This window comes from Elgaria multicarinata, chromosome 5, assembly GCF_023053635.1.
Source record: "Elgaria multicarinata webbii isolate HBS135686 ecotype San Diego chromosome 5, rElgMul1.1.pri, whole genome shotgun sequence".
Classification (NCBI taxonomy): domain Eukaryota; kingdom Metazoa; phylum Chordata; class Lepidosauria; order Squamata; family Anguidae; genus Elgaria; species Elgaria multicarinata.
In genome coordinates, this window is record NC_086175.1 from 119,509,449 (window position 1) to 119,535,172 (window position 25,724).

The 25,724-nt window shown below is 41.8% G+C and overlaps 1 protein-coding gene across 1 annotated transcript in view; it reads right to left on the reverse strand.

The window, feature by feature from the left end:
- Positions 1–25,724, reverse strand: part of CNTN5 (contactin 5) — a 447,440-nt gene that overhangs the window by 298,317 nt on the left and 123,399 nt on the right. Inside the window, exon 2 of the mRNA XM_063127114.1 lies at positions 1,809–2,033. Within this exon, the coding sequence (XP_062983184.1) occupies positions 1,809–2,033 (225 nt within the window). The remainder of the gene's footprint in view (positions 1–1,808; positions 2,034–25,724) is intronic.

Consider the following 25,724-nt stretch of genomic DNA (forward strand, 5'->3'; position numbering starts at 1 on the left):
GCCCCTGGTGAAATTCCCTTTTCATCACAACAGTTAAAGCTGTAGGAGCCCTGCCCTCTTTTGTATCTGTTCACTCTAGTATAGCTCTAGTATAGCTCCTATAAGAGAGATACTGGCAGACCAAAGTCATATTAAGCTAGGTCATATTAGGTAAGTACACATTTACCTAAGAGTAGGGGCCAAAATGGATACAACCATACATCCATATCTAGTACTTACATCTCCCCCCACCCACATTTTTAATGTAGATTAGGTGTGATGGGCCTGATCCAGATTGGATTTCTAGTATGGGGTTAGAGGGCTCTTAAAACCTGAATTGGGACAACTATTATTATTATTATTATTTATTTATATAGCACCATCAATGTACATGGTGCTGTACAGAGTAAAACAGTAAATAGCAAGACCCTGCCGCATAGGCTTACATTCTAATAAAATCATAATAAAACAATAAGGAGGGGAAGAGAATGCAAACAGGCACAGGGTAGGGTAAACAGGCACTGAGTAGGGTAAAACTAACAGTATAAAGTCAGAACAAAATCAAGTTTCAACTACACCTAATCTTGAGTAAAAATAGCACAAAGATGTAGCTGCTAGTTATGGATTCAAAGTCATGCATGTTTTGGGCCTTGGTACCATTAAACTGCATGGTGATTTACTTTTGACTAATGGATTGCACTGTTAATGAACCTCATAGCCAACTCATGCAGTATCTTGATAGCAAGATGAGCTATTATGAGTCTATAATCTCTGAGTGATCATTCTATATATTGAATATAAGTATTACGTTAAGCTCTGAAAACCAGGAGTAAAAAGCTGGAGAGTGGTAGCTGATCCTTGCGATTTGTCTTTGGGTACAGTAGATCTTGGCTGATCATAGTAACTTTATAGGAGAGAAGAAGAAATAATCTGTATAGTATATATAGCATCACCATTTTTTGCTAGGCCAAATCACTCCTATTTTTGTCGAGCCCAATGACTGCCGACTGACACCTTCATCTCAAATACATGTGTTGAATTTAATATTAGCAATAATTTCGAAATACAATTAACATTAATTGTCAATGTAAAATTTATTAAAATTATATAAATAAATAACGTAATAGTATATTTATATTAATTATGAGGGTTCTACTAAAGATAATTCTTTCAGCTCTTCGCTTGCCTATATATAAAACATTTCTCTTCCTCTTATTAATAAGATATTATTAAGGTTCATCAGGAAAAAAAAGAAGGTAAGAGAAAATGCCATTTGTATAATAGAGAATATTTATTATATCTGAAGATTTTTAAGCTGGAAAAATACAAAGGTGTACTTTATATGTATTATGGAAGAGTTCTATGAAATATTTGATTGATGACAAAATTAGTTTGATAAATAGAGCTTCATGGTTATAAACTACATAACTAGTGTTATGGAGTCAATTTTAAAAATATTGGAGCAATCGAGGGAGAAATATATTGGCTTCCCAAGCTCTACTGTATTGACTTTCAAAGATACAGACAAGTAATATAGATCAGGTTGGGTTGTAATGCAATTTCATTTCATGTCTAGTTTTCCACAGTTATGTTAGTATGGCTTCAATATGAAAGGAAACTTCGGAAATACGCTGAAAGTGCTCATTTTAAGATTAATCTAAGAGATTTAAAGAAAGTGATTTTCTCTTTTTCAGGGGCTGAATGTAGTTTATTGAAATTTAGCGGCAGATGCATAAACAATTTGAATATAATGAATAGCTTTTGAAACTGTCAGAGCCACAGATTTGTGCTTTCTCTACCAAGGATCCACCAGGGGAAATCGAACATACCATCATGTTTGAAGGCCTCTGAGGTATGATAGAGGTTCGTTGGCGAGTGATAGTGTTGCGCGGTCCCATGCCAGCTTGGCGAAGAGATGCTTCCTAGGCCAGGGCTGCTTGATCGTTGCCTGCTTCTTGAGTTAATGGCAGCTGAGGAGTAGGATGAACTGGCAGATTTGAGTCTTAAGATAGCAGCATATGTGGTAGGGATTCCCGGAATAGCTTCGGAATATTCTGGAGGGGAGGGAAGAGAGAAGTGTATTCTGAATTGGAGATGAGAAATATCAGCTTTTAGATAACATCGTTTCTTACACAACACAAACATGGATTCCAATGTAGTTGTGCACAACTTTTGGCATGCAACAATTCTACATGTCCCCGACTTTAGGTCAAACAGTTCAATGGGGCCCAGATGGCTGTCCTACAAACATATGAGAATTTCATTTTGGCTCACAAAACGTATGCGCACACCCCTTTCAAAGCTCCAGACACTATCATGACCATATGTCCCCCCAAAATTGTTGAACACATGTTTGCATTTGTTTTGTTCCTGACTCCCAGTTTGATTGGCCCAAATTTTCTAATTTGTGCTAATGTCCTCCATAGGCTGAAACAGACACATTTTAATCTATGGAGGAAACCTGTGCAAATTAGGAAATTGTTGAAAATTTTGGGAAATTGGTGCAAATCTCCCATTTAATTGCTGCTCGACTTATGCAAGTTTCCATTTGCACCAATCACAAATGCAAATGGGAGTCAGGCATGAAATGAGTGATTAGATAATGTTCAGAGAATCCTGGCAATTTCAAAAGTTGTTTGTTACCCATTCCCTAGGCCATCCCAATGTAAATGAAGGTCTGTATCAACTATGAGTGCTAAGGATGGAAAAGAAATTTGTCCAGTTGTCATTTTAATGTGAAATAACTTAATTTTGGCCTTTCAAAGCACTCCGCAAACCGAAACGCAGTTACCCTTCAAAATGTGGACTTCTCCAAATGTTGCAATGGACTTCCCCAATTAAACAATGCATACACAAATGCACATATTAGGGAAAGGTGCAAAAATGCCTATATTTGTGAGATTAACATTAAAATGCATTATATTAGGAAATCTTCAAACATTATCTCTCTCCACCCTGCCATGTTTATTTATTTATTATTTATTTATTTATTACATTTCTATACCGCCCAATAGCCGGAGCTCTCTGGGCGGTTCACAAAAATTAAAAACATTAAAAGTATAAAACAACAGTATAAAACCATAATATAAAATACAATATAAAAGCTCAACCAGATAAAAACAGCAGCAATGCAAAATTACAAAGTTAAAACACCAAGTTAAAATTTATTTATAGACTGTTAAAATGCTGGGAGAATAAAAAGGTCTTCACCTGGCGTCTAAAAGCATATAATGTAGGTGCCAAGCGAACCTCCTTAGGGAGCATATTCCACAGCCAGGGTGCCACAGCAGAGAAGGTTAATTAGAAATATAGGAAGTCTGGCATTAGGAACATAAAAAGTTACCGTATTTCTTCGATTCTAAGACACACTTTTTTTCCCCATATAAACATCTCTAAAAACGGGGTGCATCTTAGAATCGTGGGTGCGTTTATTATTTCTTAGAATCAAAGCTTTTTTTCTGTTGGTGGTACTGGAATTAGTGTGTGTCTTACAATCGATGGTGTCTTAGAATTGAAGAATTACGGTATCTTCTACTGAGTCAGACTGTTTATTCATCTAGCTCATGATTGTCTACACTTAACACACAGAAGCCCTCCATGATTTCAGACAAGAGTCTTCCTAGGCCCTATCTTCAGATGGCAGGATTGAACCTGGGACCTTTGGAATGCAAAACATGTGCTCTGCCACTAAGATACATCCCTGCACAATCCCATGAGGGGTGGTTTACCTTGGTACACACTCCCACATACAAATGCACCATTTTCTCTACATACTGAAATAACTCTTATTCACATTTGATAGCTGCCATGCTGTCCATGCTAATGTTGGAGTTCATCCTATTGAAAATGCATAGTGTTGGGCTATCAGACACCATACAGTTGTGTATTCTTTTGCTCTTGTCAATCACAAAGTACTTTTAGTATTTCACACTGTAGCCCATATTGGCAAGCTATCAAGTATGACAGACAAATATTATCTTCGATCAGGTGTAGGTGGCAGGAAACTGCATTCTTCTATTAGCTGCAAATTCAGTACACACCATGCAAAAAAATCGATAGGAGCTTAGGGAGATCACAGGTATCTCTAACTCAGTGCTGTTTTCTCTGACTGGCAACAGCTCTCCAGAGTCTTAGGGAAAAGTCCAGTATTTCTTTAACTGGAGATAACTAGTGATGGTGGTGAATTTTAGAAATGAGGACAGGTTAGAAATGCACTTCCAACTTTAGAAATCCAAAAGCCATTGCAAGTTGAGCCCCACTCCATTCCAAAGATCATCATGGATCATCATGACCCTGCTAATGCATTAACTTCTTCACTGGTGGCCTTTGGAAATAGGTCCTTTTCTGTAGTGGCACCTCTGTTGAGGACAACGCTCCCCAGAAATGTTTGATTGGCAACCACACTTATAAATCAGAGATAGCTGAAAACATTTGTATCTGTCCGAGACTGGTTGTTTGTTTGCATATGAGATTTTATTTTAGATGGTTTAGATGGCTGATCCCATTGTGATCTTGGGTCCACTCCTCAGTTATTCCGGGATTTCACTGACTGGTTTTGACATGGTTACCTCCCCCTCTTTCACTACAATCCCAAAGTCTGCAGCCAGTGTGCCCCTCCTTTGCGATGTCGCTGCTCTTTGCCATGAGTTCCAGGACCAGTGAACAGCCAATGACCTGTGAGGGGTGTGTACATGAGTATCAGCGTGTTTCATCGCAAAGTGCCTTTTTTATACACAAACATATATCTGCTCAGCATCGCACATTCAATTGACTCCCTATCCACCCCATGTGTAGCTGTGCATTTGTGTTTGTGCACATCTCTAACGAGTCATAAAAAAAAACCCATCCCCGTAGCCACATAAAAACCACCCCCCACCCACTTCTCCAGATCCACATGTGGAAGTGCCATCATGGGGAACACGTCCCCCCCCAACGGCACTCCTGAAAATGCGGAAAACTTCACTCACATGTGCCATGTGAGCGCTGATCCCGGAAGCAGGGAAACTTGCAACCACCCTTCCTCCTTTGCAAAAGGGCTGTAGGTGTAGATTAGTCTTTAGAAAGATCCAGCTCTCTTTAAACAAAGATGAGTGATATAATCAGGGACCTTCTGCATGCAAAACATGTGCTTTACCACTGGGTGAAGCCCACTTTCCTAAGTTACAATCCCCTTACTTGCCTCTGGCATGGAGGAGAATGGAATTTGAACCTGTAGCTTTCATGGCAAACTGCTGGCCATCACACAACTATTGTACTGCATTAGATGAGCAGGGATAGAGATGTACAAAATTATGCGTAGTATGGAGAATGTGGATAGGGAGACATTTTTCTCCCTCTCTCAAAATACTAGAACCCGGGGTCATCCCACTACCACAAGATGTAGTAATGACCACCAATTTGGATGGCTTTAAAAGGGTGGTGGTGGATAAATTCCTGGAGAAGGCTATGAATGGCTCCTAGCCCTGATGGTTATGTGCTATCTCCAGTATTCAAGGCAGTAAGCCTGTGTGCACCAGTTTCTGGGGAACATGGGTGGGAGGGTCCTGTTGCACCATGTCTTGCTTTGTTGGCCACTGTATGAACACAGTGCTGGACTAGATGGATCTTTGGTCTGATCCAGCATCAGGGCACTTCTTATGTTCTTATGACTTGATGCAGTACAATGCCAGACTGCCAATACAATAAAAGAAGAGAGAAAATGTTGCAGTCCTGTAATAAAATTCTCTCTCTTAAGTGGTTTTAGATTATTTGGGATTTCCCTTTTTCAAATCCTCTCCTATACCTGAAGCAGGTCACAGCACATTTCAATTTTTTTTAAAAATATATATGATTTTTTAAAGATGAGTTACAGTCATCTGTGGAGCAGGAAAATATAACCTTCAATTTCAGATCACGCCTTGATGAGCGGAAATTTATGAGCCCAATAGACACAAGCAACAGAGGGTGTAATCCTGAACATCTGGTCAGGTTTACATCCAAATTCTCTGAGCCTGAACTCTTGAGAAGCTTTGAGGGTTTAAATTCCAGGCACTGAGCTGTCTAACTATAATGCAGCAACATGGATGAACAGATATGAAAGCATGGGTAGCCTTTGTTTTAGGCTATGCTTGCACCAGGCACAAAGGGGCATAGAATAACCGAATTGGAGGGATCTCGTAAGGCATCTTTTCCAATGCCTTGCTTAATGCAGGCATTGGACTGCACTTTTCCCAGTTCCACAATAACCTTTTATGTGTGGTGACCAGAACTGTAGACAGTATTCTAAGTGTGGTTGCACTATAGATTTGTATAAGGGGATATTATCTTGACAGTTTTATTTTCAATTCTTTCCCTGATTATGCCTGAGACGAAGTTTGCCTTTTTCACAGCAGCCACACCCTGGGTCAATGTTTTCAATGAGCTGTCTGTAGGGTTGAGCAATGCATTGTGCAAAATTGGGGGCAAGCGATTTACAAAAATCACAATTTTTCATGAAATGGTGGCTGTAGATGATTAAATTAAGCCATTTATGACTGCATTCTTGCACAAATGCCACTAATTATGGCTGGCATTTTATGCAAGATGGTAATTTCCAAAAATAGCTAGCTCCCAATTTTTGTGCAAATGGTGGCTCATGGAAAAATGGGAAATAGCAAGCTTGCCTGCCTCGGCACACAATGAGTTGGGCAAGCTTGTGTATCCACAAGCTGGTGCTGAGGGCCGCAAGCTGGTAAAAACTCAATGAGCGAGCCCCCCTGAACTGGATACTTCCAACATCTCTAACAGTCCACCACCACTCCAAGATCTCTTTCTCTTGCTAACTTAGGTCTTAGTTAGACCTAAGGTTTATCCCGGGATCGTCCCTGCCTGCTCCCAGGATCCTGGGATAAACCTTAGGTCTAGCTAAGGCCTCAGATCCCATCGTCTTATACTTGAAGTTGGGATTTTTTTATCCCAATGTGCAAGCAAGAGCCCAATGCCCCTCTATCCAGTTAACTGGCTCCACCATCAAGACTTTCTCTTAAGGCTCAATTGAAATCTACCCTCCCGTAACTTAAGCCCATTTGACCTAGACCTGTATTCTGGGGCAGCAGAGAACAAGTATTTGTGATGGTCCTTGAGTTATCTGAAGAATGCTACCACGTCCCCCTTGGTCTTCCCTAATGGCCAAACTAGATGTTATACTTCATACATAGCAAGTACCTACATCTCCCTTACAGGCACACATAGGAGCCTGTCCTTACTGGGTATGCAACACATAGGGAGGGGAAGTCTATCTCATCCCTCCCTATTGCAATCGGAACTATTTCCTCTCCCAATATGGTTACAAGACTTAAGAGAAAAAAATCTCATTGGCACCAGTGGGAACTTTCCCCCTAAGCTTTGTAGTCATTCGGACAATTTTATCGAGGCAAATCAAACACCGAATACATAGCCTCATCTACAACAGCAGAAGCTCTGATCTCCTGCAGATCTTTACTGGTTCATTTCAGTTGAGGAGGGAGCTCTCTTCTCAATTTCTTCTGTGCATCCAGAACTGCCTCCCCCCCCCCTTGCATTGGATTGAAAGGGGAAGCAAAAGGAACTTCCTCTGTCAGTAGGCTGGCTTTCTCCTGAGAGACTACTGGATCCAGGTAACTATTTTCTCAAAAGCCAAATTTGGAATATTATCTTGTACAGGAATTCATAAATCACCCGAGCCCCTGTATGACAACCATTCAAGCTTGAAATTGCATCCTATTTTTCTTTTCTCTCCCCCCCCCTTAAAATCCTTTTATGTCTCACCAGAAGGAATTATTTAGTATTGTAATATAAGATGGTTGGACCAATAAAAAGAAGAAAGAGGAAACAGCAGTAGTCCGTGATGTAATGCCCAAAATTAAAATGAAGTATGAGTATAGGACTTCTGCTAGCGATGCCACCAGAATCCTCCGCATAGCAATATAATGTGGTTTTCTTTACAACATTATCTTCCATTGTCTCCTGATATATTTCTTATCATATTTTAACAAGATCTACACTCTCCCAGGTGGCAACGTTTGTAGATTGATCGTAATTTCTACTTGGGACTGGAGACTAAGCAAACATCTTCCTTGAAATGAGACTTTTGCTATTCTGTATGCACATTAATGCTTTCAGAACAAAAATGCACACACAAAAAGTAGCTTTGCTTATAAATGAACTGTGAAGGCTGGAACTTGCATTCCATCTTGAGTTCCGTGTATCTTCTATTATACCAATACAATTTTTATCTCTCAGCAAAACCACAACAAGAATGATAAGAGGGGAAAAATGGTATTCCATCTGAAATGGCTTTCAGTCCTGAGCGTGGGACCCTGTTGATAGATTTTAAAGTACCTATGTTAAGTATACTTTGCTAAATCCTTTCAACACTAGCTTTAAAACATAAAACAAAAATAAATAGTAATAGTAAACAAATGGTAAATAGTAATGGTAAACAAATGGTAAAATGAGACATTTTACTTTATTTATGTATCATTCGTCACATTTATTATCTTGTCCTTCTTTTAGGAAGCCCAGATAGTGTAGATGAGATAATCTGTTCAGCTGCACAACCACCCTGTGAGGCAGATTAAGCAGAGCGAAGTACTGACTTTCTGAATGCTACCCAGTGAGCTTCATGGATGAGTAGATATGAGAAGTGTCCACATTCTTCCCAGTCCAGGTTTCAAACCTCCCCTATGTATGCAAGAACATAGGAATTTAAAAAGGTGTTATGGTGTCAGTTCCAGCTGTGTTGAAACCTGTTCTCCTGTTTCCAAAAGTTTTCTCCTCTCCCAACCCCCACCCATGAAAGAGCTGGACGTTGGGGAGGCTTACAGACCGCAGAGTGATAACTGTACAGTAAAAGGACACACACACGCATATTCCCTCAACTAGGGTGACCAACTGTCAGGATTTCCCCGGATTTGTCCTGGTTTTTGTTCTTTCCATGGTGTCAGGGGGGATTTTCTATAATTTTCAATAATGTCCTGGAATGACACACCTTCCTCTTTAAGGCTTCCATTAGCATGGCAGGAGGGAGTGACATGCTTTCTTGAGGCACATCATTCCCCCACCCCGAGCTCCAATTGAGGTCTTAAAGGGGAAAGTGGGTCATTCGTGGACATTATAGAAAAGGCCCCAATTGGAGTGGATGGTGGTGGTGCAGAATGAAATCCTTTCCCCTTCTCCACTCCAATCGGGTTCTTTAAGGTGGCGGGGGAATAACGTACTTTCTGCAGGACTCAGAAAGCTGCTTCCCCACACACACAATAGGTGTCCTCTTTTTTGGTTTCCCAAATATGGTCACCCTACCCTCAACCACCTCATATCTCAGATAAGCACAAGAATCCTACACCACAATTCTCTTTCAATCTCTTTCAAAATTCCTCCCCCCTTCGAAAGCCATTTCTTTTGTATCACTGTGAAGTTTGGGGGCCTGCAGAGGCAAGGTAATAAAGTCAGGCTTTAAAGACCTGGAGTTTTCTGTTGTGGGGGTCACGTATCCCTCAGAGGAGTTTCATTTATCCAGTTAAGGTTCATTCCTGGTTAAGTTTCATTTCCTCAGTGGGAACTTTACTATCTGTTTTATGGGGCGGGAGAAGAGACAGACCAAAGCCAGGAGCAGGCTTTTTAGAAAATCAACATATTAAAGAAGGAGCAGAAAGAAGCAGATTAGGGTAAAAGAATTTGCCTTTTGCAGCTTTTATTGTTTTATTGCCTTTGTGTCACTCAGCTCTATTGAGGAACTATCTTCAGTTGTAAATTGCTTGTTTTGCTTTACTAGTAAACTGTTGTGTTAATGCACAAGTGTCTGGAGGATTACTCGCCCCACATTTATAGTTAGACTACACATTACTGGGAAGGGGAAGGTAAAAAGAAGGAAGGTGGAACTCTTAAGGAGGGAAGGCTCCTGAAAGAGTTCCTCTGGGAGTCCAGGTCATAGAAGGAACCCTGGCAAACATTGAATTAAAATGGTTGAAAAAATGTGGAAGAAATGTTCGGCCGAGCTCTAGAGTAAATCTAAAGTGGTGGTTTTGAAGAGCAGCGATTTCATAATAACAAAACAAACTTCACTTATATTCCAATGATAATATTCCCCACTAACACCACATTAGGCAATCTGGTTCCTGACCTTTCCGAGTGTAATTGCTAAAGGGGTCCTCCATTAGATAGGGATTAATGTTAACGATGCGGTTTCATTTAATGGTGGCTGTTTTACGGCACTCATGAGGATTCCGTGTTCCTAGCGACATGGGGGTCTTGTAAAACACATTTAGAGATGGTTTTAATCAATTATGTAGAAGGAAAGCTTTCTTCCTTTTGTTTACTGCTGCGAGTCTGGAATCTGCACTCAGCAGTGCCAACAGATAGCAGTAACCAGACATGCCTGAAAGCAAACCCGTTTCCAGTCGAAGCCTTTCCCTGAGGTGATCTGGCCTTGCTTAAACTGACCCTCACTGCCCTAGGTAACCTAATTAGAAAACACTTTTCAGTGGTATCGTTTCCTTTAATCGGCCAAATAGTTCCCTTAATGTTCATTGAACCAGATTTCTGTGCTACAGAAGACAAATAAAGAACTCTGTTCTCAGTACTGAAATATCTGTTTTGATACTATTTAGGCATTCTTTAGGTCAGCTGTGCCCAAACTGGTGCCCTCTACATGTGTTGAACTGCACTCTTGTCATTCTCAGCGAGCACGGCTATTGGTCAGTTGCAATCCAACACATCTGGATGGCCCCAGGTTGACGAAAGATATTCTGAGGGGGGAGTTGTTCTCTGCATCACATTACCAGTGACAGAAAAGGGCAGTGCTTGAATTACCTGTGAGGGGGGAAGGAGGGAAGAAAATATATAGGTCATTGGGGATCTAACTTTTTCTATCTCCCTGTTGTGAGAATTGTTTGTTGTTTTCTACCCTCTGCGTCCTGTTCTCTAATTAAGGAGGGACAGATTGATTGATTGATTGATTTTATTTCTGAATGTAATAAATAAATAAATAAACCACCCAGAGAGCTTCGGCTATTGGGCGGTATAAAAATGTAATAAATAAATAAATAAATAAATAAATTTATTTCTACAGTGCCCCATAGATAAAGCTCTTTGGGTGGTTTGCAACAATTTGTAAATATACAACGTATAACATAATAAGAGTCTGAAATTTTTAACATAGAAAAATTTAAACAATGTAAACAGTTGAAAAGATTTAAATAAACAATGCTTTCCGCTCAATAGACCTGATCTAAAACAGAAGACATAGGTGCCTCATCACAAACCATTAAATTCCTGGGAATTTATTTCCGGTTTGTATCAGTTTCTTTATGCATTGATACATACGTCTGTCCCATCCTGATTTGTTTTTGATTTGATTTTTTTTTACCCTGCCTTTCTATCAAGAAAATGGCACTCAAGGGCGGTTTATAATCATAGCAACTCTTTTTAAAATTAAAAAACATGTGATTAAAACAATGGAAAATGAAATACATGAAAGAAAGCACAGTTAAAAATGCAATAGTAACATGCCAAAGACCAGCTTAAATTAAAATGTCTTTGCCTGCTGTTGGAAGGACAACAGAAAGGGAGCCAACCAAGCCTCTCTAGGCAAGGAGTTTCACAGTCTGGGAGCAGCCTCCAGAAAGTCCCTCTCTTGCATCACCACCAAATACCCTTCTAATGGTAGCAAAGAAGTTGTTGTTTATTCATTCAGTCGTTTCCGACTCTTCGTGACTTCATGGACCAGCCCACGCCAGAGCTTTCTGTCGGCTGTCGCCACCGCTAGCTCCCCCAAGGTCAAGTCTGTCACCTCCAGAATATCATCCATCCATCTTGCCCTTGGTCGGCCCCTCTTCCTTTTGCCTTCCACTTTCCCTAGCATCAGCCTCTTCTCCAGGGTATCCTGTCTTCTCATTATGTGGCCAAAGTACTTCAGTTTTGCCTTTAACACCATTCCCTCAAGTGAGCAGTCTGGCTTTATTTCCTGGAGTATGGACTGGTTTGATCTTCTTGCAGTCCAAGACACTCTCAGAATTTTCCTCCAACACCACAGTTCAAAAGCATCTATCTTCCTTCGCTCAGCTTTCCTTATGGTCCAGCTCTCGCAGCCATAGGTTACTACGGGGTAACCTATGCGGACCTATTGCTCTATAAACCTATTGCTTTAACTATGCAGACCTTTGTTGTCAGTGTGGTGTCTCTGCTCTTAACTATTTTATCAAGATTTGTCATTGCTCTCCTCCCAGGAAGTAAACGTCTTCTGATTTCCTGGCTGCAGTCAGCGTTTGCAGTAATCTTTGCACCCAGAAATACAAAGTCTGTCACTGCCTCCACGTTTTCTCCCTCTGTTTGACAGTTATCATTCAAGCTGGTTGCCATAATCTTGGTTTTTTTGAGGTTTAACTGCAACCCAGCTTTTGCACTTTCTTCTTTCACCTTTGTCATAAGGCTCCTCAGCTCCTCCTCGCTTTCAGCCATCAAAGTGGTGTCATCTGCATATCTGAGATTGTTAATGTTTCTTCCTGCGATTTTAACTCCAGCCTTGGATTCGTCAAGCCCAGCACGTCGCATGATGTGTTCTGCATACAAGTTGAATAGGTAAGGTGAGAGTATACAGCCCTGCCGTACTCCTTTCCCAATCTTAAACCAGTCCGTTGTTCCGTGGTTTGTTCTTACTGTTGCTACTTGTTCGTTGTACAGATTCCTCAGGAGGCAGACAAGATGACTTGGTATCCTCATACCACCAAGAACTTGCCACAGTTTGTTATGATCCACACAGTCAAAGGCTTTAGAATAGTCAATAAAACAGAAATAGATGTTTTTCTGGAACTCCCTGGCTTTCTCCATTATCCAGTGGATATTGGCAATTCGGTCTCTAGTTCCTCTGCCTTTTCTAAACCCAGCTTGTACATCTGGCAATTCTCGCTCCATGAATTGCTGGAGTCTACCTTGCAGGATCTTGAGCATTACCTTGCTGGCATGTGAAATAAGTGCCACTGTCCGATAGTTGGAACATTCTTTAGTGTTTCCCTTTTTTGGTATGGGGATATAAGTTGATTTTTTCCAGTAGGGTGACCATATGAAAAGGAGGACAGGGCTCCTGTAACTTTAACAGTTATATAAAAAAAGGGAGTTTCAGCAGGTGTGATTTGTATGCATGCATCATTTTGTGAAATTCCCTCTTCATCACAAGTTAAAGCTGCCGGAGCCCTGCCCTCTTTTGTATCTGGTCCTGCTAGGCAAGGCTCCTACAGCTTTAACTGTTGTAATGAAGGCAGAATTTCACCAGGTGTTGCATGAATAAAAATGACACCTACTGAAATTCCCTTTTCAATACAACTGTTAAAGATACCGAAGTCCTTTTCATATGGTCACACTACAAAGAAAATCTTAACCCTACCTGGAGATGTGTAATGACATTAGTCCTGCAGAGTAAGGAATGCAGAGAACGTGAGGCGATACCTTTTACTGGCCTAACTAGTCTATAAAAGTATTGGAAGTGAGTTTTCAAACTGTATCTTCTTTGTCATCTAAGCCATCAACAAAGGTGTAGTGCTTTTATAGACTAGTGGAGCCATAAAAGGCTATTGTTTCTCACTGTGTTTCTCCTGAAATGTGGAACATCAAACTTTCTATCAATGTTGATGAAATGGTGTGATTGTTTTGGGAGAGTAGCATCTGTTTTAGAGATGGCGGTTTGAAGAATTGGACATGTCTACTATAGTGCTAGAGATTTCTATTTTGAAACAAAAGTGCTCTAAAATAAGGTAAATTCCCTAAGAGATAGAAGCCTGCAGCCAAAGAATTGGTAATTTAGTTCCAATCGATATATGCAATTGAGTGACCAATCATTTCATTGCCTTCTTAGTGTTGCAGGGCTCTTGCAACTTTTTTTTCCTGAGCTCCCTCCTTGGGAGGCAGGGAAACTGAAGCATCTTCTTGCTTCAGTTTCTGGACTGCTCTTCATTGGCCGTGTTCAGACGACACTTTAGGCAAAGGAGGAGGGAATAGGTAAGGCACAGTACCTTTACTTCAGAGGTACCCCACACACAACATGTTGCCTCTTCCCTTGTTGCATGGCTGAAAGTCCCGGAGCCCTTCTGGGCAGCTGGTGCTCCTCCATCATTCCTCCCAACCCTATCCCATCATGCATTTCTAGTTCTGCTGGATGTACAGGAGCGGCCGGGGTGCTTTTGGCTGCTCCTGCCAGAGAACTCTCTGACCTTCCGGAATAGTGCACTCAATGGGGGAGATTACACAACAGAGCTGGCCACATGACATGTTAATCAATGGGTCTCCAGATAAGCAGCAGAGCAGCTTACTGTGAGTTGTGTGCCTGTTATAATAATCAACACAACGGACAATTGCATCTTTACCCCCACCCCCATTGATTATTGTGTGGTTTTAAGTAACCTCTAAGCATTTTGAAGGGATTTAACCTTGATTTCCGCTTTCCAACTTCATTTTACCAGTTCCCTCATTTTAGAGAGATTTCCTCTTTTGAAGTCATTTGTGATCATGTTGGGGAAACCCAAAAACAGTCCAATGAGGATTGATCATGGTTAATGGGCACAGACTGCTGACTGATTGAGGAAGGAGGAATGAAAGACCAGTGGGCAGGTAAATAGACTGGAGTATTCTGGAAGAAGGCACGGCTGGTTGGCTTCAGGAGTACTTCACACTGCAATATTTTGTTGCAGGTCCCACTTGTACGACATAATATAGATCATTGGCTCCTTAGAAAGGACATGATGGTTAGAGTTGTATGAAAGGATGGGCAGCTTGATATGAGGGGTAAGACTTCTTTTGAAGTGTGAGTAGTACACTAATGAAAAGGAAGGAGTTTCTCGCTTCTCCCCAATACATTCATGAACTCTACTGAGCTTTCCTCAGGGATAAGACACCCTCAAGGATTTTGCCCTCAGGTATTGCACATTTGTTGAAATTCAACTTTCTAGTTGGTGTGGACATTGCTTAACTATTTGGGTCCCCTGTTCTGAGTCCCCTGTTTGAAGGAGAAATGTATGAACAATTCTTTAATTTTCAGTTCTTTTCCTTGAAATTGGGGTACTTTATTCATGCGCCAAGGGGATTAGAACTATCCAACCCACGTTTAACCCCCTGTCATTGTGGCCCAACACACACACAAACACACACTAGATATCTAGCAGTTAGATAGAGACATACCATAATTTGTTTTGAAGACTTATCTTAAGTATGATTTCCCCCCCAGCCAGCATATTAATATCTCCATCCTATCTGGTGACTTTGTAATGAGTCAGTCTCATTAAATTATTGATGGAAGCCTAGCTGTTCAGCACTTGCAGCTGCTCAGCGCTTGATATGATCAGATTTAGACATAATTCACCAAAATAACACCATAGGCAATGCAGACTCATGGAAATTCTCGGTGGCTTGAGCCCTCACTTTACAGATGAGAATTCAGATTCACTGAACGATCTAATTTACTGTGTCAGAGATGAGAAATTTGTTAATATTATTCATAAGGAACATCAATTCCATGTAGTCCTTGATCAAATCATTACATTTCATCAACCCTGTAGCTACATTGGGTACGGGTGAGGCAGTGGCAAATGTTCAGACATTAGCAGCTTTGAGTCCAGAACTGTCGGCTCCTCAAGTCTGAAATGTTATCTTTTCTGTCAGCTAAGGATGCCCAAGAAGCTGCAGGGCCTTGTTCAGTGCTGGTGTCAGCACCTGGGCATCATTGGTCAATTGCTTGGGCCCCAGTGTCCTGGGAGGACCCATTGCTAATGCGTACGCTGCACCCCTTTCTAAAAATTCCAGTCTGGTGTTCCAAGCATCACTACCTGCCACTTAAATTTCCCACCATGCCTCCAGCATATCATCACTCAGCAACACTGTGGGAAATTTAAATGGCATCCCTTCAACCACCCACCACTGCTTGGAGCACTGTCATTGCCTGCCACTACTGCCAGGTAATTCCACCACCACGGCCCACCAATAGATGAGGGGACCTACCAGAGGGCATTTAATTCAGGGCCTACTCTGGCTGGATCTACACTACTGCTTTATTACAGCACTGAAGTGCACTGATAACTGTTGGGGCCCATGACACATTCCACAGAATCATAGAATAGTAGAATTGGAAGGGTCATTGAGTAGGGCCATTGAGTAGGGATCCAGAGGGGGAGCCAGACAGAGTGGGAAATGGTTCTCTGGCTGCTCTTCGGTGGCTCTGCCACTGCACTGAATCATAGAAGAGTAGAGTTGGAAGGGGCCAATAAGGCCATCTTCAATGCAGGATTCCACCTTAAAGCATACCTGACAGATGGTTGTACAGAGGCCTCTTGATGCCCTCTAGTGTGGGAGAGCCCACAACCTCCCTAGGTAACTGGTTCCATCGTTGTACTGCTCTAACAGTCAGGAAGTTTTTCCTGATGTCCAGCCAGAATATGGCTTCCTGTAACTTGAGCCCATATACCATTTTCAATCTGTTTCCATAGTGTTATATTCTGCTTGGTACAGATCTGGTCTCAGTGTTGGAGCTGGCCTTTGAAAAACCCTGTAGGGAGTAACTGAGCTGTTGCAAGGCCTCCACACCAGCCTCATAAGTATTTGCTGCTAGTGGTGAGCAAAGTCCCTGTGGTTCACCTTGAAAATTCCCCAGGAGATTGAGGGAGAGATTCTTGAGAAAAGCTCAAAACAACAAGAGGTGAAAAAACAACAGCCAAATCAGTGAAAGAAACCTGCCCCATTGTTATTCCCACCCAAGCAATAATAATAATAATAATAATAATAATAATAATAATAATAATAATAATAATAATACCTACTTTTGATAAGGCAAGGAGGTAATAAACTTCTCACTTCTTTCCCCTTTAAATTCTTGCAGTTTTCAAGTGGTCCTGCTCCTCTATGTTTATCTTCACTCTGTTCTCTGTATGCTCCTCCTTAGATGCTTTGCTCTATAGAAGCCTCCCCTAACCTGATGCCCTCTCAGTATTTTGGACTACAACTCCCAAGTTTCCTGATGATTGGCCATGCTGGCCAAGGCTGATGGGAGTAGAAATCCAAAATGTCTGGAGGGTACCAGGTTGGGGAAGTCTAATCTACTGCTACTGATCTTCTTACTCTATTTCCTGTCTAAATCCCATTTTTCCTCATATAGTTCCATAGCACTGGAATACCCTTCCACCTGACTTCTGATGTTCTTCCTCCGTTCCTTAGTTTTACAGTCATGCTTAAAACTAAAAACAGAGGACAAGAGTCACTACCTAAAAACACATCTGTTCATCCTGACTTACTCCAATTGATCCCCTCTTCTTTTTCCTTCCTCCTTCACATCAGTGGTGCTAAGAATTAGCAGAAAATTGTACAGTATGGGTGCCGTTTGGGGGAAATAAAGGATTTCCATTGAAATCAATAGGACTGGAGTATACAGTTAATGGACCTGAGTTCAACCAATCTCAATGGGAAACACACATGATTAACTTCCTTTTAATATGCAATAAGGCTTAGTACACTGCACAGTTAACTGCTTTCAATTCCAACTGAAATCAATGAGTTTTAATCCTGCTGGATTGCCATTTATATTATTGGTTAAAAATATGATTCACAATTCTATCGTTATTATATGTCATTGTGCTGGCAAGATGAAAGAATGCAAAATCTGTCCACTATTTTGAGTGGCCATAATTCGAGATGTAAAGGCCATGAGCTCTTGAAAAGGGCTGAGGCAGAAGTGGATGTGCAGCTTTTGCTAAAAAAAAAAAATAAAAAAATCCCTGTCAGCATCAAAAGGAGCTCCTTTTCAGTGATATTTTGGGGATTGCTATGTAAGGGGACAAAAGGCTTGGCATATTCAGGAAACAATGCCCTTACTCTGAAAAGGCTTCTTTTGCCCTCAGTGACACCATCACTAGGAATGTCACCCATATCCCCCCCTCATACCCACGGCACGTTCATGGATCTGCGCTCCGAGTTTTCATGAGGCCTGATGAGCTCTCAGCAGCTGCCTGCCCTCATCCAGAAATTATGTATTTCCCTCTGTTGTGTAAATGGCGGCTGTAATGCCCCCATTTATGCAAGAGTAAAAGTGCACAATGGAGGCTCTGGAAATTACGTATTTCCCCTGTTGCATAAACGGTGGCCATAAAAGTGCCATTTATTTATTTATTTAAGGATTTTTATGCCGCCATTCAGCCAAAAAAGGCTCTCACGGTGGCTTACAAAAGTATTTCTTGACAGTCCCTGCCCACAGGCTTGCAATCTAAAAGACATGACACAAAAGGAAAGGGGATTGGGAGGGAGGAGGAGGAGGGGGAAAAGGAAAGCAAATTCAGGCACTACAATCTTAGTTGCAAAGTTCAGCAGTTACAGTTGACAGCAAACTTATGCATCAGTAAAGGTGTGGAGTGTTCAAGCTTTTGCTCTTGCGTAAATGGGGCCCTTACGGTCGCCATTTATGCAATGGGGAAAATACGCAATTTCCAGAGCGAGGGCGGACGGCTGCCAAGCACTCGTTGGGCCTTGGCGAGCCTCAAAAGAGAGCTTTGGTTATTTTGTGTGGTATAGAAATGGACGCCGGCCAGAGAGAATGGGGCCCAGCCTGAGGAGGCGGATCTCATCGGTGGACCTACAGAGTGGGCAATGGCGGTGGCGGCAACAAGACTCTGTAAGTACAGCCCTCCCAGCCAATGGATGCTGGGAGTTGTAGGCTGTATGGGGGCCTAGGGCTGTGCTTTGAAATGGCAGAACTGTCATAAAATGGCGATCCAACATAAAATGGCCTCTGTGCTTCAAATTTTCAAATCTGAAGCCTGGATTTGCACAGCCCTACAGTATATAAATACTGTAAATAAATAAATTAAAAATAAGAAGCTCACACAGCCCATCGGGGTGGGTGGCAGCAGTGGGGCGAGTGTTTGACGAATCAGATGCGGGTGACTTCACCCACCCCTCATGTGATCACTCCTGGCTACACTGCCCTAACTTTAAGTTAGCATTGTTTGCCTCAGTGAAACACAGGCAATGCATGCTTGGCAGAGCCCTACTTCTGAGTAAAGAACTCTTGACTTCCTAGTTGCAAGGTGTGACTTCAGTGACAGTTGGTCAGTGGCGAGGGCTCAATGACATTTACTGGTTCTCTAATTAGAATGGAATCTAGCTTATAATACTTGCAAATGTGACCTTCGCTTGCCTGGGCTATTTTTTTCTTTTCTTTTCTTACTACCCCGCATGTTTAGTCAAATGTCACTAAAACTCTAAGACAGTTTTTCTCCATGCTGTAACTTTTAATTATGTTGTTCAAAGGGAGTGCCATTTCTGTTCTGTTTCCCTGACTTATTCAAGGCAGCCAGCTTCACTTTACACAGTTTACTACTGTAAACTACACTCTGGTTCTGAAATGTAATCATTTCTTGCTGTATGAGTTAGCGGTATGTGCTCCTCAACTGTTTTTCAATGTGATATTTACTTACTTGTTTGAAAATTTTATTCCCGAGCCTTCCTTGGAAAGGAGCACAGAGCTGCTTAGAATATTAATTAAACAAGTACCAACAAAACAACAATAAAATTCTACTATCACAATAAAACAATTTAGACTACAACAATAATAATGTAACCTAAAAACACAATCACAACAAGTCAAGAGTCCATTGATTTTGGAAGTAGAAACATCTCTAACTTACATTTAAAAATAGACACAGTGGTGGCTAATCACACTTCTCTTGCAACAGGGGGCCACCACGAAGAATGCCCTATCTTATGTCCCCACCCTCCTCACTTACGGAAAGGACAGTGAGCCCGGCATCTTTCCAGATTGAAGGGCCCTAGTTGGCTGGTAATGCAGGAGACCCTAATTTCTCATTTGACTCTATGGAGTTCCATAGTGTGTATTGCTAACATGTTGTGTTTGCGAGTCGAGCTGTGCACATTAGTAACCACACACCTTTTTATGCCTGCCTTTGGAAAGCTGACTGAAAGCAAATAGGCCTATGCAATTAATGGTTTCTAACAATAATGACAGAGAGGTGAATTACGCACTACTTTTAACATGTAGCAGGCAGCTGCGTCTCTTCCTTTCTCTTGTTCAACAGTGAGTGTGGGGGACCTAATCCAGATTGGCAACCTAGCATGTGGGAGAGGAGGGCTTCAACCATTTCTCCCATTGCATTTCCAGTCTGTATCACCCCTCCTCACACATATATGCAGTCTGCAAAGGGGGGTGGGAAGGCTCCCAGTGAAAACTGGAGGATATTTATTTATTTATTTATTTATTGGGATTTTTTTTTTTGCAGGCATATGGGGGGAAATCCAGATTAGGACCACAGTGGTGGTGGGGACAAAGGATTAAAGCCCCCCAGTCCCTAAATTAGGGTCTTGATCTGAATTGGGTCCCACATGCTTACCTTTGTGGTATGAAAAAAAAAAAGGACGGATGCAGCTGTGTCCTGTGTTTTAAGAGCAATGTTTAGTTTGATCCTCAATGTATAGAACTACTGAGCTAGCCCAATACAGAAGTCCTAAGTAATAATAAGATGCAGACACAAACTAAAATATTGTGGCAATATGATGCACCACCTATTTTGCAGGGCCAGCCCTACCATTTGGCAGAGCAAACCGGCTGCCTTAGTCAGCTGATGTGGGGTGTCACGGAAGGCTAGGATATTTTCAGTTATTTTAATTCATTCTATTTTATGTTTGTGTGTGTGTGTGTGTGTGTGTTATTCCTAGAGGGGGGTGCTTGTGGGATGTTCTGTCTCAGCCCCCAAAGTAACTTGTGCTGAATGTACACCAAGCAGGATATGACACTTTGAAAACAGTTTGAAAACTGTATATGGAGTATGTCCTGGGCCTCAACAGTTGCCACTACTGTTATAAACCGCTTTAAAGCAGTAATGTAGATCCTGCCTTGGTTGGCCTTGTGTACAACCAACTTTTATTTGTGGGGAAGGGGACATTTAATGTTCCACTGTGGGCAGCAAAATATCTCAGGCTGGCCCTGTTTCCTAGCTTGTATGGGAAATAATCAAATTTAGGAATTTTATAATCTATATAAATAAGGAGCAGCTATCCATATACATGATACCAAGTCACCTCATTTATTTTAAAGAAGAAAAAAACATGAAATGTTATTTATAGTCTAGCTGGGTAGAGGTTTAGTGACACCACGAAAATAAAATAAAAGAGATGGTTTCACATATATTTAGCTAAATATTTGTATATGTTTATGCCAGAAATGTATCTCTTTTTATTGCTACCTGAAGTACTGCATTATAAAACTGAAATATAAACCCCTGTACTTGTATGCATTATGAGGCTATAATTTTGTCTCAGTGTTCTAATGACAAGGAGAAAAACACACACAGTCATCTGCACGTCTTCTGGTTTATGTTACTACCTGGAACCTTTTAGGCAAGCTTGGGATAAAAAACAAATTACTTCCATAAGTCTTTGGCAGGCGTAAAAATAGCTGAATATTTTTTAAGACTCAAAATCCTTTTTGAAAATAATTCTTTAAAACCCAAATTACAATGTATCGAAGGTGCAAAGGTGTGGAACGAAGCCCTCCAAATAGACAAAATGCTATTTGGCCAGAAAAGGAGACATCAGAAGCTGAAATGTTAAGCTGGATATTGGAAAGCCTAAGAAGATAATAATCCCAGTGCAGGAAGAATTAATCAATACACATGTAGTGCATAAGAGACTGAGCTACAAGTTGGAAAGTGTGGTGCAGTGGTTAGAGTATTGCACTAGGATTAGGGCAGGGGGAAATGTATAAATCCCCCACTCAGACATGAAGGTCATTGAGTGACTTTGGGGCAGCCACTATCTCTTAGCCTTACCTACGAGGTTGACGTGAGAATAAAATAATGAGTTGTCCTGAATCACAGAATTATAGAGTTGGAAGGAGGCATTTAGGCCATCCAGTCCAATCCCCTGCTCAGTGCAGGAATCCAGTTTAAAGCATCCCTGACAAATGGCTGTCCAGACTTGCATACCTCCGGCGTCAGAGAGCCTATCACCTCTCTAGGTAGTTGGTAGGGGTGTGCACGGACCCCCCCGCTCCGCTTCACTTCCAGATCCGCAATTTGCGGATTGGGCCGCTCCGCCCAGCCCCCGCTCCGCCTATGTCCACTCCGCTCCGCTCGGAGCTCCGGATCCAGATCGGAGCTCCGTTTCCCCCCCCACATAGGCTTGCATTAAGCTAAAAAAGTATACAACTTTTTTTCTGTTAAAGTTAGAAACCTCAAGTTTGGCACCATGACACCTCATGGAGGTATACACACGCACGCCAAGACTCAAGGCAATCCCATCATCCCCTGATTTTTGGGGAATTTATGAAAACCGGACACCCCATTCACACCCCTTTCCATAGCTCCGTCAATTTGCACGTTAAAAATCTCAAACTCGCCACCATGATAGCTTGTCCAGGGATACATACGCATGCTGAGACTCAAGGCAGTCCCATCATCCCCTGATTTTTGGGGAATTTATGAAAACCGGACACCCCATTCACACCCCTTTCCATAGCTCCGTCAATTTACACGTTAAAAATCTCAAACTCGCCACCATGAAAGCTTATCCAGGGGTGCACACGCACGCCAAGACTCAAGGCAGTCCCATCATCCCCTGATTTTTGGGGAATTTATGAAAACCGGGCACCCCATTCACACCCCTTTCCATAGCTCCGTCAATTTGCACTTTAGAAACCTCAAACTCATCACCATGATAGCTTGTCCAGGGATACATACGCACGCCAAGACTCAAGGCAGTCCCAGCGGCAGAGCCCGGTAAGGGACCAAGGGAGAGGGGGGCCTTACCTGCCTCCGTCCGTGGTCCATCGGCGTCTTCAATTGAGCCCGCGGTTCAACCAGGAAGTCTGGGCTTCCTGGTGGAACCGTGGGCTCAATTGAAGACGCCGATGGACCGCGGATGGAGGCAGGTAAGGGAGAGGAGGGCGGGGAGGGAGGTTACCGGGTCCTGCCGCCATCGCCGGCAGGGCCCGGTAAACCCCACTTACCTTTCCGGCGGAGCTCCGAATCGAGGCGAAGGATCCGCCTTCACCTCGATCCTCTTTGCCACGCTCCGCCGGCCCCCCAATCCTCTTCGCCTCTGCCTTAAGGGCAGGCGAAGCCCCCCGCTCCGCTCCTGCTTCTCCAGTCTGATTAGAAGCGGAGCACATCCCTAGTAGTTGGTTCCATTGTCTGACTGCTCTGACCATTAGGAAGTTTTTCCTGAGTTTCAACCAAAATCTGCCTTCCTCTAACTTAAGCCTTTTATTTTGTGTCTTGGATGATAGAGAGGAGGTTGTGGTCCTCTTCTGTGTGACAACTCTTTAGGTACTTTAAGAGTGCTATCATACCCACCCCCCTCAGCTTTCTCTTCTCAAGGCTAAACATATCCAGTTCCTTTCATATTTCCTCACAGGGCTTATTTTCTAGTCCCCTGAACATCTTTGTTGCCCTTCTCTGAACTTGTTCCAGTTTATCCAAATCCTTCTTAAAATGTGGTGTCCAGAACAGGACACAGTATTTAAGGTGATGTCTGACCAGAGCAGAGTAGAGCAGAGTGGAACTATTACTTTCCATGATGTAGAAACTATACTTCTGTTGATGCAACCTAAAATTGCATTTGCCTTTTTTCCAATCACATCACATGGCTGACTCATACTCAGCTTGTGATGGACTACTACTTCAAAAACCTTTTCACTTGTCAAGATAGGTATCCCCCAGTTCCATGATCTCCCTACATTTTTATTAAGAGGTTTAACAGGCCCCACCACAGCTGCTCTTCTTGCTACAGTGCTTGGGCTGTTATCTGTAGCCCTTGACTCTGGGTTTTCATCACCATCCATCATGGGATTTATAGCCCTCTTGATCAAACTTGATCTGGCCAAGGCTAGAAGGTACTTGATGGAGAACACCGCTACCTGCAGTTCAGTGGTTCACCACTCAGGGCAGCTGCGCAAAGATCCCAGCATTCATCAGGAAGCAGTGATCAGTTGCAGCTACCTGAGTGTATACTCAGTGGCAAACCTGGGTTGCCTCTGTGTAATGTGTGAAGTGATCTATACCCACTCTAACAATCAGTGTGACAAACAGCCAAATCAATCAATAAACTGGTCATAAAAGAAAGAGATGATGCAGGTAAGGGTTTGGGGAACAGCTTGTAGTTGAGATCACAGACGTAAAGTGAGTTGTTTGCACCGCAGAACTCAATTGGGCCAAAAAAGAAACTGATTTCTTAGTGACAGGCATCACTAGATGAATGTTCTTCTCAATGAATTATATAAAACTGGCCAGGTAAAAATGCTCAAACTGGAATCTTAGGAGAAGCAGCTCCACACTCTGTTTTTTTTATGCACACAGGGTGTAGGACAGTGATGGGAATGAAATAAATAATAATAACTTCAGATACTGAAAGATAGTAAATTAACATTGATAATTGTAGTGCCAATTTGGGAAGAGTAATTAATTTCTGGAATAATTATTACCAATATGTACAGATGTCTTCATATATATTGTCAATTCTTTAATATACATAATAAGAAACAGTATCTATATCTAGATATAGATAGTGGCTGGCAATTAGTTAGAGTTGAGGACTGAAAAACTTCCAATAACTGGTAATAAAATAACTTTCTTCTTACACTAATTTAGTTTTATCTGCTAGGAATACCTTATGATGTGCTCAGCTTTTCTCCTTTTAAGCCTCTGTTCTTTTTACTCTAAAACATACTCCCTTGTACTGCCTGGTCTTTGAGTAATATTCTGTGCTGTGCTTTAGTGTCTGCTAAATATTTTACAACATTCTATTCACCTTGGTGTGCATTGTTAAGGCCTTTCTGTGGCTTAGTCTTTCCCCCCAGGAATCCCACAAATTAATCACTGGATGTGTTGTCAGCACCGTAGGAGACGCTTGTAAACAGCTTTTGCTAACACTTAATTAAACTAACCTTTTACTTGTGAAGGTTAAAATTCATTCCAGTCTACAGGACCGACAGTACATAACACCCAAGTCTGTTTATCCCAGGAACTCATATATATCTTCATTTCCTTAGTCCCTGGGCATTCTCCACATCATACAACTTGATGACTCTAAGGCCTCATCTACACTAAGCAGGATATTGCACTATGAAAGTGGTATATAAAAGGCAGGAGCCACACTACTGCTTTATAGTAGTACTGAAGTGCACTGACAACTGTTGGGGCCCATTAAAATATACCTTATACCACTTTCATACCACTATATCCTACTTAGTGTGGCTCCTGCCTTTTATATACCACTTTCATACTGCTTGGTGCAATATCCTGCTTGGTGTAGATGAGGCCTAAGTCTCCATTATAGATCATCTTCCTGCAATAGACTTGTAGGGAAGGGGAAAGCTGCTTGAGGAATTCAGTCTTTTGAGTTCTGATTATGAACTAATTTTGGTCAGCAGCTCCCACACTAATGTGAGGATTGGAACTTCTTTATCCACCCATGTTCACACTTCCCAAAAGTTCTGAGGCAGTTCTCAGCTATCAAAGTGTACTTATAAATGCACATTTTTTTGGGGGGGAGGAATACACATGTGCCTGTGAGTCAAGAAGGCAAGAACAGCATTTGTCAAAATGAAACAACTGCTTTGTAATGGTGACCATAATTTTACCCTAAGGACTTGGAAGGTAAGATGCTGCATGTTTTCAATATTATTTTACGGAGTGGAGGCTTGGATACGTAAGAAAAACAACTTGAGGAAAATCGAATCTTTTGAAATATGGATATACCAATGTACATTG